Source organism: Micropterus salmoides, unplaced genomic scaffold (assembly GCF_014851395.1).
Source record: "Micropterus salmoides isolate LMB-PRFRI ecotype aquatic unplaced genomic scaffold, ASM1485139v1 Ms_hic_scaffold_20, whole genome shotgun sequence".
Lineage (NCBI taxonomy): Eukaryota > Metazoa > Chordata > Actinopteri > Centrarchiformes > Centrarchidae > Micropterus > Micropterus salmoides.
In genome coordinates, this window is record NW_024041151.1 from 16,646,706 (window position 1) to 16,661,260 (window position 14,555).

The 14,555-nt window shown below is 39.7% G+C and overlaps 1 protein-coding gene and 1 long non-coding RNA gene across 6 annotated transcripts; one reads left to right on the top strand and one right to left on the bottom strand.

Moving 5' to 3' along the window:
- Window positions 1-20: 20 nt before the first annotated feature.
- On the bottom strand, window positions 21-4,658 carry LOC119914287. Its single transcript, XR_005446754.1, has 4 exons — window positions 4,522-4,658; window positions 3,409-3,574; window positions 729-845; window positions 21-531 (listed from the first exon to the last, which is right to left on the bottom strand). It is a non-coding gene; the product is annotated as an uncharacterized LOC119914287 (long non-coding RNA).
- On the top strand, window positions 4,519-13,779 carry LOC119914286 (galactosylceramide sulfotransferase-like). Of its 5 annotated transcripts, none has more exons than XM_038733493.1 (5): window positions 4,519-4,785; window positions 7,258-7,348; window positions 10,011-10,118; window positions 10,833-10,975; window positions 12,113-13,779. In XM_038733493.1, exons 4-5 carry the CDS (start codon window positions 10,851-10,853, stop codon window positions 13,272-13,274), a joined length of 1,287 nt encoding a protein of 428 aa, XP_038589421.1. In that variant the 5' UTR covers window positions 4,519-4,785; window positions 7,258-7,348; window positions 10,011-10,118; window positions 10,833-10,850; the 3' UTR covers window positions 13,275-13,779. The 5 variants fall into 5 exon arrangements, with proteins under 5 accessions (XP_038589421.1, XP_038589419.1, XP_038589418.1 ...); XM_038733494.1 differs by lacking the exon at window positions 4,519-4,785 and adding an exon at window positions 5,757-6,426; XM_038733491.1 differs by having other exon boundaries at window positions 7,258-10,118.
- Window positions 13,780-14,555: the final 776 nt, after the last annotated feature.

The window sequence follows — 14,555 nt, forward strand, 5'->3', positions numbered from 1 at the left end:
TAAATTCCTGTACAAAAGGTACAGCAGCATGTACATCTTTACCAAAATATCTTCAAATAAAAATAAAATCAGTAAAATGATGACATATGATCAGTATTACTAAAAAAAGTACACTATACACATCCCATCATTAATGTTACCCATGGTCGTCCCTCACACGGTTCGGACTCTGGACCTGGCTCAGATGACCTCAAGGCAAGCCATCCCACTTCTGACACCATATGCAGCCAAAGGCGAGAGCAGTCACCCTGCCCAGATTCAAACACAGGTCTGCAGGGTACCAAACATGCAATTTTGACAGCAAAGCGAAAGAGCCAGGCTCGTTGGTATGGCAGTCCAAGCGCTTACTCAACTGTAGTGAAGGTACTCCGTCACAAGCTTACAGTACAAATGGTGGAACCAAACTGAAACTGAAAAATGTCACAATCCTTATCCTTGGAGTGGAGGGTCGGTTATCTTTGAGTAGGACTCGTTGCATTTTCCGTGACTGCAGACACTATGGGATTTGGAAACTGCTTTATCACACAGCATCTGTGGAAGGGAAAAGGAAATATATTGTCTATATCAAAACAATATTACCTCTAATTAATTAACAACAGTTGTTAGATATTTAGCAATAAATATGTGGTGATAACCGCAGTTGATCAATGAGCACAGCAAAGTGTCTTAAAAGGTCCTATACAGGTGGATGCATAATTTGGCAGAACAGATGATGTAGGCTAATTTACCTGCCGAGATTTGCGTCCACCTCTTTTCTCAGCATAAAAGGGCATTACCACCGGTTACCACACGCGAGGTGCATCTAATTCTTGGCAGGCAGGCAGAATTCGTCACATCACCCGGCGCTGAAAAATGTCACCAAGATGTCACATCACCATGACATAACATTACCTCGCGGGAGCAAGGCGGTGGCAGGCGCCGAGTCTGGCGTACGTGGTTGTTTTTCTCTGGCTGCACAAAGTTGCAACCACCTTCTGCCTAATCATTGTTCTAAGCTCACGCAGCATACCGGAGGTAGACTGTGTCTGACGGCGCTGTTTTCATACCCCGCCCGAGCAGTCGCCTGCATCTCATATTAGACTAGCCTATCAAATCGGCGAAAGTCAGCTGCCCATTCTAAAGTTCCTGTTTTGCTTCGTTGGCCTCGGATCCGTGCTTGCCCATTTCTCTGTCGGCCAGTTGTTGGACCCCTCTGGATACTGAGGTATATAGTTAGTTTTCGGGATGTGCAGTGTGGGTGCAGGGCAGGGCTGTGCTCCGGTTTGTTCTGGGTTTGTGCCTGGAGTTCTCGGCCCTTGATGGATGGGTGGGTTGTTGGTGGCATGCAGCTGAGCTAGTTGATTTTGCCTCGTTGCTGGTTTGGCTGGTGTTGCATGGCGGCCGGGGGGCGCGCTGGGCATGGGGGATGTCGGCTGGCGCCGGCGGCCTTAGTTTTTTCCGGCAGTTGGGGGGACGGTGGACTTTTATTGGCGGGTGCACGGTGACCTGTGTGGCGCGTTTGCTGCCGGGCTGGGACTTGCTGCTGGTGTCTCTCTCCGCTGGCTTTCGCTGTCGTGTTGTTCCGTTTGCTCTCTCTCATTTGCCCGACCTCGCACGCGGGATTCGCGGGGGGCTGCTGGGCATGGGTGTCGCCGTGCTCGCGCAGTGTGCGCGTTGGGCTCGTCACTTGTGCATTGGTGTTGATGATTGCGTGGCATTTGGGCATTGTGGTTGTTTGCTGCGCGGCGGTGGGGTGCTGGATGGGGGAGGCCACTGGTCTATGTTGTGTCTGCGCCGCGGTCGGTCCGGGCGCTGCTCTTCCTCTTTTGCGTTCCGTCGGCATTACGTTGTCAACTGGCATTTGGGTCGGAGTCTTCTGCGTTTGCATCGCGGTGCATCTGGGAGTCTTTGTTTTTTTTTGATTTGATTTATTCTTTTTCTTTCTTCCACCCCTATTGGCTACTGGGGTTCTTGCCTGCCTGTTACAGTCGTGGCGTCCCACTCTCTCTAACAACTACATTCTTTAACAGGCTTATGCGCACACACATGTACATACACACACATACAGACACATTCACCCACACGCACACAGACACACACAGACACAAACAAACTTAGGTTGTCCCTGGTAGAATTATTCCTGATGCCTTTCTTTCAGTTACTTATTTAAATTAATTATTATTCCAGCTCTCGTGGCTGTGTTGTGTTGCTTATTTAGTGTGTGTGACTGTTTCTTGTTTTCATTGTTCTCTTAGTTGTCTTAATATGTCATTAATATGTCAGCTGTTTATTGCTGCTGTTCGGCTGGTTTTCTTTTACTATTATTATTATTTTTATTGTTTTTTTTTGTTTGTGTTTGTTTGTTGTTGTTTTTCTCCTCCCCAAGCCCCCCTCTCTGTTCTCTTGCAGGTTTCGTTGCTTTCTGCAATTGGTGTTTCCCACAGCTTTTCCCTGTTGTCCCCACCCTCCATCCCCCTTTCCCCCTTCTCTTGCAGGTGTTGTCCTTTCTCTGTGCTGTCTGTTTGTGCCCCCCCATCCCCGTGTCTGCCCACCTGTCCGGCCCGGTGACAAATCAATACATAATTAAATAAATAATAAAACAGACAAAGGAGTATTTTAATACTCTCTTGTTAAAGTAAAATCTGTCTGGCACAATATGGTATCCAGGTCATTATACTCTATACCAGGCTGCTGGGCAGGACAGGTTTAAAAAAAGAAAAAAAAAAAAAAAAAAAAAAAAGAAGTGAAATCTCTAAAAAACAGAGTACGTTTAGAAGATGTCCACTTTTTCATAGTAGCTTCAGAATGAATTTATACAAAAATGACAACTGTAGTGATGTCTTTACAGACTATATGGGCAGGAATAATAATTACAGTGACCAATAACTTACTATAAACACAGACATGTGAGTATTAAGGGAGACTATAAAAATGTGAACCTATTTTTTAGCACACAGATAGCAACATATTAGTTGCATTGATTACCTTGATAAAGACCTCACTGGTCATTTTAACAGTGCAAAAGCAGAATTGAGGGCTCATACACACACATGCACAGGCCTGCCTTGTTAAAATCTCATGCATAAAATTCCAGCAACAGGTTACTGAGATTGTTGATTGCTCCCGAAATTTTAGTAACATTAAAAACTGCCTTACAGCAAAAAGCAATACATTACTGTAACGTTAATTGGGTTACTTTTGTAACGCGTTACTCCCAACACTGTTTAGGGCAGACGAAAGTCACTGTCTCGATTATGAAGCTATTAAAATGCTAACTAACGTTAGCTAACAAATATATTAATCCACGTGCTAGCATTAGCTAATGCACACCAGAGCTATCCACCAAGGAAAATATTTCCAAACCCAGAGTGAGCTCTACTTTAGTTAACTTACACAATTGTGTTGTCTTGCTAACAATAATAAACTTACCAAGAAAGACGATTTTTGCTGGCAGTATCTGCGTCTGTCCTCTCCTTCTTGTACTTGGCAGTCACGCCTCTTTACCTCTTTTCACATTTAACTTCTGCAGGGAGCTGATATTCTTCTCTTCTGTGTTCTTTTCTTATTATGTCTGTGCCTGTCTCCAAGTCCGAGTCTGTAAAGTAAAACAAACGAAACCTGAGAAACAAAATGATTTCTGGCCAGAAATAGCTTCCCTCTCACAACGACAGTACACACGTTAACTTTCGTGAAGCGGATTTTCACGTTGTGTGATTGGGTCGTCGATTTGAAAACCTTGATTCTGATTGGTCAAATTCAGTGGGCTGTGCGGCAGGGCACACTTCGCCCCTCCGTACACATGTGTTTACTGTTTACATACAGAAACAAGTATAACTACATTATGATTTAAAGTATGCTTATTTCTGTATGTTGTTGTTTGTTAACAACATGTGCTGCTTCCTTCTAGACCAGGTTACCCTTATGAAAGAGGTCTCTGGTCTCAACTAGCTGTTTACCTGATTAAAAAAAATTAAATGAAAGAAAAGAAATGAAAAAAAAAAGAAATAATAATAATAATACTTCTGGAAATCACGCTGAAACATGTGGCAATTACATAAATAATTACAATATTTTGCAGTAGCCTACACAATGAAGCATGTTTGGCATAAATATATTTTTAACCCACTAAAAGTGTAATTGTTTAACAATGTACTTCCACAAAGTACACCTAAATAGTATTTACTAAGAGTTAGATAAATATATTTTTAATAAATAGACTAAAATGTTGTAAAAAAATATACTTTTATTTAAGTATATTTATTAAAAGTTTAATTAAGTATATATTTATTACCAATTTATTCAAAGTATACTTTTGAGAAGTATGTTAAAGCTCAGGAGAATATATATCTTTAATATACTTGTAGTAAGCATGTTAGAAGTATGAATGTACTATAAGCATACTATGTCAATTTCAAGTATATTTTCAGTGCCTTTAAGAGCACTTCTTTTTGACCTGGGTCGGAGAACTGGACCAACAGGTTCTCATAAAAAAACAAAAAAACAAAGACAGAAGAAAAAACACCCTCATCAGTTCCCGTTTACCTGCGTTCTCTAAAGCGCTGCGGCGGCTGGTCAAATGTAGCCAAACGAAGACACTTCTGGTTTGGAAGTTTTGGACATCGGTGCAATACCCATAGAGCATTTTTTGGGGTGGTTACACAGTGACAGGCAGGTGGCGGGAGGCGGGACTTTCTCTCCTGTGTTGATATTAAATCGGCTAAAGTTACGCATCCATCACCATACCTGTACTTTCTGGAGCGATGTGAAAACGGCTCACTATCTCCTGGTTTTGGATTAACGTTAGAGGTAAGGTCCTTTTCAGCTGTTTAAACAAAACGACCAACACGTTTTATTTCTGGGCGGGATCAGCTAAGCTTGAGCGCTCCTCATAGTAGCAGGATCATTCTGGCAAACTTAATTAGTAAATTCAGATTCAGTATCAATACCTTACTGAGATTAGCCTAACGTTACTCCACCATCAAGTTAAAGTCCAGCATTCAGAAATTTAGCCTAGCAAAAAAATACCCCCGTCAGTGTTTTATTCTTACCCTATTTTTATTAGCTTAACGTAAGCCTATTAGTGTTTCTTTAAATATTACTGATGCATCAATGACTGCGGTAACGCGAGCCGCCGAATGCGAAACCGTGGTCAAGCCAGCCGACGTCTGATTTCTGTTGCGCCTAAAGCAGTGTTATTATGGTAAGAACGAGGTGAGAGTGAGCCGAAGGTCCTGAAAGATACATACGCGTTTTTTTGTGACGCTCTTAGTGATTATATGAATACAAAAACATTCAACAGAAATATAATAATATTACTAATAACAATAATGATAATAGTAGTATAATTTATTATTTGTTATTAATGCAAATACAAAATCTACCTTTTCTTTTGTTATTTTGTGAACATAATTTATATGAAATTTGACCTTTCCCCAGGGTAATTCCTCAGCAGTTGTCTATGAAGATTCTCAGTCATCCAGGTCATAGTTATCCAACGAAGGTTAAAATGAAGGGCAACTGGACTTGGTTGAAGGCCAAGACTGTCATTGAACAGGGGAGGGGGTCTACGCCACCACTTATCCCCCACTTACAATGCTGTCCTTTCATCACTTCCCAGGAAACTCAACAAACGTAACCTATTGGCCTCAGGTGAAGATACCAACGATGGTCGTTCAGTCTTGGCCACAGGTAGTCTCAACGACTGTAACGACTGTCGTCACAGCAACAAGGAACACTAACGAACCAGCGGTATTGATGACCCGAGATAACGACCCCACTGAGGTTAATAGCTGAGTTTCCCTGCCAGTCAGTCAGAACTGAAGAAGTCCTTTGGATAAGGGACGAAACGTCTTCCAGTAGCTTCAACCAAGTCCAGTTGCCCTTCATTTTAACCTTCGTTGGATCCTCAGCAGTTAGTTCAGCGTCGTCATGGCTTCTCCTTCCTAGTGTCCTCTACTATCACTGGTACAAATATCATAAGGTTTTACTATACCACCTATGAGATATTGCACTCTAAAAACCCCAACAGTAAAATGTGAACATGTTAACATTTTCTGTGAACTTTGAGCTTTACCAAAATAGGTCCTTAATAGGTGACACCACCAATTTCATATCTTCTGCTTCATACTGTCTACTACTATCACTGGTACATATATCAGAACATTTTACTGTACTAACTTGGAGAAATTACACTCTAAAAACCCCTCCGACAGCGAACACTAAATAGACATTTAACATTTCTGTGAACTTTGACCTTTGACCAAAATAGTTCCTTAATAGGTGACACCAGGGCCGTTAAATAAGAGAGTTACGACACTCCCATTAACTTCTGTTGGAACTGTGGAATGTGGACGTAACACGCTTCATGGGGCAGCCGATAGTTCCAAACACTGAATAGTTCCAGCGCTGAGCCCCGTTCATTTCAGTGTTTCTGAAGTACGCTGCCTGGTAAGTTGATGAAATTACTGCATTTGTTGACATTTTAACTCATTATCTGTCCTCTCATGAATCTAGTCAATAGTGGTATTTTATGTCACCAGCTTTAGTCAAGGTTTATCGGAAGATATTAACTGTTAGATTATATAATTGAAGCTAGCTAACGTTAACGTGAGTAACGTTAACACTTAACCAGCTAACGTTGCCATACCAAGATGTCAGTTTGCCAATATTTACCTCAAATGTAAAGTTATTAGTTAGTTAGCATACATCGTTTATCTTTGGTTATTAGATTTGTTGTAACTCAGTATAGCAGCACTTAGTTGCTGCTGTACGTTACCTGTGATTACGATGAACGGTAAGTTAGCTATTATCTCAGCTAGATAACATGGCTTGCTTGTATCTAGCAAGGTTGTTCCTTGGTTAATTCAGTCATTACACACAATGTTTGTTAGACAGTGCATCGGTGACGGGTGATAAGATCAGTGGCATATGATGACCAAGGTCATATTTTGGACATCTGTTAGATAGAATACAATGATTTATTTTGCACACAACTCCTCATGTTAATGGCTCCCTGTGACTAATAAAGGTAAAAACGTGATACTGTAGTGATTCAGAATTATGATGAATGTAGCATGTACACTGCTGGTGACACATTAAACTTTAATCTAACAGTCCCTTGTGTGTAAAGGAATGTATGAATAGGTGTTTGTTTCATGTATAGGAACACCTGATATATCTATACCTAGATAAAGCCTCAAGTTTCAGCTGAGATTTAATTTGCAAAGCCGTCCAAAATCAACTATATGTGTGTGTTGTTGTTGTTTTGTTTGTTTTCAGCAGGACTGATTCTGAGCGGAGAGTGGAACGATGACCAGGCTGATGGAGCTTGCAGAAATGTCTGTCAGACATCACATTCAAGGAAAACCTTGTATGTTTTGCACTATTTACCAAAACTTCTTTCTTGACTTAAACTAAACAGCTTCTGGCATTCATTGATATTTACTTGTTGTGCATGTGTATGTGAATGTGTCTTAACATAACATAAGAATTTCAGTAATTATGACAATAGAAGCATGAGAAAAAAATATATCCATACTGTAATGTATTATACCTTATGGGAGCAGCCCCCCTTCTCTCCAATATTAAAAAAATGTAATTAAATTTAAAGGGCTTTATTGGCATGAAGGTTTCAAGAACAGTGTTTCCAAAGAATCAAAATACAATTTGTCAATACACATAGTATACAGTAAGTTAAAAATGGACATGTTATTAGTTATAAAACAAAATTTAAGTTTGGTGGAACTTGTGGATTTTGTAAGGCATATCATCAGGTGATTAAACAAACAAAACAGGTGCTAATGATCATACATACAATATGTAGGTGGAAACAGGATGATTGAGTGAAACAGCCTAACTCAGTTTACAAGGTAAGAGAAGACAGTTTACTGGCAAGAGAAAGCACAGCAGCCAGACATAAGGTAGAGCTACTGCATAAGCAAGGTCTCTCCCAGGCAGCAGCCGGTGTGGACTGATCAGTCAAAATGTGTCTGTGTTCTGTTTAATAGTTTAGCCTATGTCTGGGGAAGGGTGAAAGGGTACATTAGCCATACTGAAATGAATCCCCAGTTAACAGTAATGTTATGGATTGTATTTAGGAGTGTAGTTAATTCATTCAGTAACCATCTCTCTAGTTACATTTCAACAGACCACACTGTGAATGCTGTCTGTCCATCACTCCCAGGATAGAATACACTAACTATAAGTGTAGTCAACATAGTAATCAATGCACATTATGCATTAATATTGACCGAAAATTGCTGCAAATTAAGTCGCTGCTGTAAATGTGTAATGTTACCTTATGGGAACAGCCCCTTTTCCTTCCAAAATTAAACAGAAAAACTGATTAAATCTGTGTCTATGTATGTAATGTAAGTGTCAACTCAGTAATGAGAATCATATTTTGTTAATATTTACCGATAATTGCTGTAAATATAGCTGCTTCTGGTGTCCGTCCCGCCTAAACCCATTCAAACTGGTTGACAGCGCTGAGTCATTTGGAACTATGGAGAGCTACATGAACCACGTGACGAGATCAAAGAGTGTCGTAACTCTCTTATTTAACAGCCCTGGGTGACACCACCTATTTCATATCTTCTGCTTCATAGTGTCCTCTACTATAACTGGTATATATATTATAAAAAATTGGAGAAATGATACTACGATTTGAGCGCTAAGACTTGAGACTTGACTTGGACTTGTAAAACGGTGACTTGGTCCCACCTCTGGTAAAAGATCAATGTTCACAGAAATTATAATTGTCTGTTGAATTTTCGCTGTTGGAGGAATTTTTAGAGTGGAATATCTCATAGCTCGTACAGTAAAACCTTCTGATATTTGTACCAGTGATAGTAGAGGACACTAGTAAGGAGAAGCCATGACAATGCTGAACTAACTGCTGAGGAATTATGCTGGTGAAAGGTCAAATTTCATATAATTATAAAGAAAAGGTACCTTTTGTATTTGCATCAATAACAAATAATAATAAATTGTACTACTATTATCATTATTGTTATTAGTAATATTATTATATTTATGTTGTATGTATTTGTGCTCATATAATCACTAAGAGCATCACAAAAAAATACGTATGTATCTTTCAGGACCTTCGGCTCACTCTCACCTCGTTCTTACCATAATAACACTGCTTTAGGCGCAACAGAAATCAGACGGCGGCTGGCCTGACCACGGTTTCGCATTCGGCGGCTCGCGTTACCGCAGTCATTAATGTCTATGTTGCATTTCACTGCTGTAGTTCTGTAAGGTTGTGTTAATTTCATTTTAAACTGTTGGGTAGTTTAATCTTTAGTAATGCATCATATTCTAAGATAATTAGAGCCTATGTGTGAACCAAACCATGTAGCCTATCTCTAAAAAGTCAACTTTTCATGATCTCAATAAAACAGCTCTGTTTTTAGCTTTGTGACTATGCTTTTTTCAAAAAATTTGGATAGGCTATGCATGGTTTTCACTGAAAATTAAAAAAGTAACTAGTGACTTAAGCTGTCAGACAAATGTAGTCGAGAAAATAGTACAATAATTCCCTCTGAAATGAAGTGGAGTAGAAGTATAAAGTTGCATAAAATTGGAAATACTCAAAGTACCTCGAATTTATGTAAATGTATCTGGTTTACCGGAGTGACTGTGCGAAGCAATGCTGATAAAAAATAGGCTACTACATTTGATAAAATAAGGCAAAATGTAGCACAGTATTTGATCATGCTCAAAGTACCTTGGTTATGCCAACACTGCAGATCGATTTTTCATGCCCAAGAGTAAAGTTTGTTTTTAGCCTACAAATTTAAGTATACCTTACTACAAATTTGAATGCAGTCGGTTCAATTTAACACATCTTATGTACCAATTCGGAATACAAAAAGTTGCCAAATTGCTTAAGTGTAGTTTTATCAGCTTATTTGTCACTCTACAATCTGCTGGAACAGTTACGTAGAGTTGTGCCACTGAACAGTAGTGTAATTCATAAACTAATACAGTATGTCCCAGAGGAGCATTCAAATCTGACTTTCTTTCAGTTCTCACTACCAATGAGATATGGCTTCAGAGTGTACAGCAAGCTGAACAAAAGTGGATTTATAGATAGAAAAGCTTCACTCTCGCACTGCTAATGCTGTCATCTTCAGGTAAATAAAGTCTCTTTACTTGTATTTGTTCCACACATATTTTTCTTTGATTTAGTCTTTGATTTACCATGTCATTTATACTCTGGTTCTTTTGACTATCAAAAGTTTTTTTTTTAGTATAATGGGTCTACAGAGTTGTTAAGCTATTGTTAAGCTAATGGACCACATAGATAACTATCAATGTAAAAGATTAGTAGAACTGATCTACAAAGGGACACACATTTTCATATCACATCATCACTTGCTTGCTTGTATAAAGAGGAAGCATTTGTCCAGTGTCAGAGCTTGAAACTGGGTTTGATCTTTAGACATTTTCATGAGCAGTATTCTGTTGGAAGCTACTAGTACCTAAGCTGTAAACTGTGATGTTTGTGGATCTTTTGTCCTTCCATGTCTGCCTGTTGTAAAGGCATTATAAGCACCATAAACATGTTTATAGTATAAACACAGGGCTCTGTGTTTTATTTGACAGAAAAGGTGATGCAGCAGTTTCTTGCTCATCTGTATTATGTCTAGCTTTCCCATTTCATGTTTACAGTTATCATAGAGATCTTCTTTTTAGCAATGATAAACACCAGGTTACATGTAAGGTTAATAGACCAGGCTTGGGCTTTCCATCAATACATAATAAGTGTATTAAGGGATGAGTTAGTTTGTGTGTAAGAATCTCTGCAGGGCATTACACCTGTTTGTGCTCTTTAATGTAATTTTCAGGTTCCCGTTTGGGTATTAATGATGTCTGACATCAAAGGAAAGAAGTACAGACGTGCAATACGAAGGCTGTTTCTCTGGGTTTCATTGATCAACTTCATGCTGGTGCTGTACTGCTTGACAAAACCAATCCAATTGAAGATAAGGTAAAGATGTACAAAGAAAAGCACTATTTCTATTGCGCTAAGTCAGTTGAATCTGTTTGCATGTCAAGGCATTTGATAGAATTAATCATGAGCGTTTGTTTGTAAAACTGCTAGATAGAGGTGCCCCTAAATTTTTAGTGAGAATTTTAGTGTTTTGGTATGCCCATCAAACGTTTTTGGTTAAATGGAACAATCTGCTCCCTTCCATGAGAGTAATGGAGTGCGACAAGGAGGAATTATGTCTCCGATTTTATTTAATGTTTATATGGATGAATTATCAGACCAGCTAAATAGGTTAAAAACTGGCTGTCTTGTGGGCAACACTGTTGTTAATCATCTTATGTATGCAGACGACCTGGTCCTGCTATGTCCATATAGTGCTGGGCTGCAGCAGATGATGAAGGTGTGCTCTCAGTATGGCCTTGATTATGACATAAAGTATAACTCTAAGAAAAGTCACATAATGATAGTTAGAAGCGATGAGGACAGGAATTCAACTTTCCCGACCTTTTATTTGTCAGATAGCCCTCTTGCTGTGTGTGAGGAAGTTAAATATTTAGCTCATGTCATATCTAATGACTGGACGGATGACAAAGACCTATACCGTCAGCGCTGTAAAATCTATTCTCAAGCTAATGTGCTTATAAGGAGGTTTTCCATGTGTTCTGACCGTGTGAAGTGCTCTCTGTTTAGGACCTACATTACACCGCTATATACTGCTCAGTTGTGGTCTAACTATAAGAAAAAGAGTATGCAGAGGCTTATGGTAGCATATAATGATGCAATGAGGCTGCTGCTTCATGTCCCTAGGTGGCATAGTGCTAGTCAATTGTTTTGTATCTACTAGAGTGCCAACTTGGGAGGCACTCTTAAGACAACTGATGTTTAGTTTTATGTGTCGCCTGGACAAGTCAGAGAATCATATAATTGAATCCCTAGTCAGTCCTCTGAAAAGCTGTTATAGATACACTTCTAGGTTAAGACGACATTGGTGAAGTAGTCTGTATATCCTAGGCTAATATGGAATTTTTATGTATGCATTTTCTATTTATGTATTTCCTTGTATTGTGTACTGTATGTTATGGACCTGTGTCTGCAATAACGTTATTACCAATATCCATATATTTTTATTTACAGGGGCTCCCAGGAAGACACGTGTCCTCTCAGTAAAGGCAGACCATTGAAGAAAAATTTGAGCATGCCTTCTCAAAGCACAAATTCCCAGTCAGAAGAGTGTTCCCCCAGAGTGAACCTCATGTTCATGAAGACCCATAAAACTGCTAGTAGCACCGTACTAAACATCCTCTTCAGATTTGGAGAAAAGCACAAGCTTAAATTTGCCTTCCCTGATGGGCGCAATGACTTTTTCTACCCATCGCCTTTCTTGTGCTCCAAGGTGAGGGACTACAGGCCTGGAGACTGTTTCAACATAGTTTGTAACCACATGCGCTTTGACCATCAGGAAGTAGCCAAGGTTCTGCCTCCAGATGCCGCGTACTTCACCATCTTACGTAACCCAGTGGATCTCTTTGAGTCATCCTTCCATTATTATCAGAGAGATGTTCCTCTCACATGGAGGATTGATGGAGGGAACAAAGTGGTGAAGTTTCTGAACAATCCTCAGTCCTTCTACAGCCCACAGGCGTACAACTCATTCTATCTTAAAAATTTGCTCTTTTTTGACTTTGGTTTTGATAACAACCTGGAGGCTGATGATCCTCTTGTAATGATGAATATTCACAGCTTATCCAAACAATTTGATCTGGTTCTCATAGCAGAATATTTTGATGAGTCTCTTATCCTGCTTAAGGAAACACTCTGTTGGACCATGGAGGACATCCTGTATTTTAAACTAAATGCTCGCAAGAGCTCATCCATATCTCGACTGACCCCTGAGTTGAGAGCCAAAGCTTTACAGTGGAACGGGGCTGACTGGAGACTTTATCAGCACTTTAATGCTACCTTCTGGGCCAGGGTAGAGGAGTTTGGGAGAGAAAGAATGAAACGGGAGGTGAAAGAGCTAAAGAGAAGAAATGCTGAGATGAAGGTCATCTGTATTGAGGATGGAGGTGCAGTCGAAGCCCGAAAGATTCGGGACAGACATTTTCTGCCTTGGCAGCCGCTTGGAGAGTCATCCATCCTGGGATACAACATAAAGAAAGACATTGATCCCAAATTCAGGACAGTTTGTCAAAAAATGCTCACACCTGAAATACAATACTTATCGGACCTTGGCGTTAGCGTGTGGCTTACTAGACTATGGGGTTGGTTTAAAGATACTGTTTTGTATCCAATTTGACTTGGATTAAGACATTTACAGCTATGTTGTCCTCTTATTTTTGGAACATTTTCTTTTCTTTTCAATGATGCATCCATATTGTTAATTCAGGTTTGTCACATAGAAGCTGAATCTCCCAGATACCCCAGTTTACCATTCCCAAATAGACCTACAGATGTTTCACAGTTATCATAGATACGTCTTCTCTTTTGGCTGTTAATTGCTTCTCAAATTTTGCTGTATTTCAAAATTTTGCACTACTAAAAAATGCCAACCCTTTGGGTGTACACTCAAACAAAATGGGTTCAGGCTGAAAGTGTGAACAGTAAAAATCTGCAATGTTTTTGTACCTGAATTATTCAAATTCTGCTGTTGACACTCCCCTCCCTGGTAAGATTTACATAGTCAATGTTTCAGCAATATTGAGCAAAGCTTATTTGATAGGTCATCAAATGCAGCACAAATGTTTTTGGCCCAAGTTATATGTATGTTTCGGGAGAACATAAAATAACATAGTTGTAGTGGACCTGGTGATTTATTTTTTCTTGAGCCTGCAGTATTCAAACCACAGCAATCAGTGAAATAATGTTGATAAAATACAGTTACTTAATGGGACCGGTAGTGTTAGCATGACCCCTAACGGCCCGGGGGTTAAATGCAGTTCAATGCAATGCAGTTGTATGCAATGTACGTATATGAGTACCTAGTTGTCTTGCTTTTTAAAACTTTTTTGTCTTTTGTATTAAATTTTTTTAATGGTATTTGGTCGGTACATGAAAAGGACTGCAGTCAGATGAATATGAACATCGCATATGTCTGACACATCTTAATGGTCTACATACGATGTCTTGGTCAGTATCAGTTATAGTGGTTTAACGTATGCAAATGCATTTTCTGTGTACATTTTAACCTCAATTTAAACATAAGCACATGGTTGATTACCTCTTTAAACTACCTATCTAAGGTAATTCCTGACATTTTTCCAAAGACAAGACTGCGGTGACGGCCACACAACTCGGAAGAGAAGACGAAAGACCTCGGTGCTGGCGGACCCAGACGTGGCGGGGTTGTAAGGTTTGGAGGGCGATTCACTTTTCTGACTAATCAACCATACACGGTGATTGGTAGACCTATACAACATCAGAGTTTGGCATACCCTGTGAGAACTCTGATTAAGATCTGTTTGAAGCAGCAGAAAGGCCTACCCGGCGGGGGTTAGGCCATGCCCCTGAAAGGGAAGCCAAGTGAGGGAGGGGGTAATAATGATAAAAATCCCAGGCAAACTGAAAGAAGAGATAAATC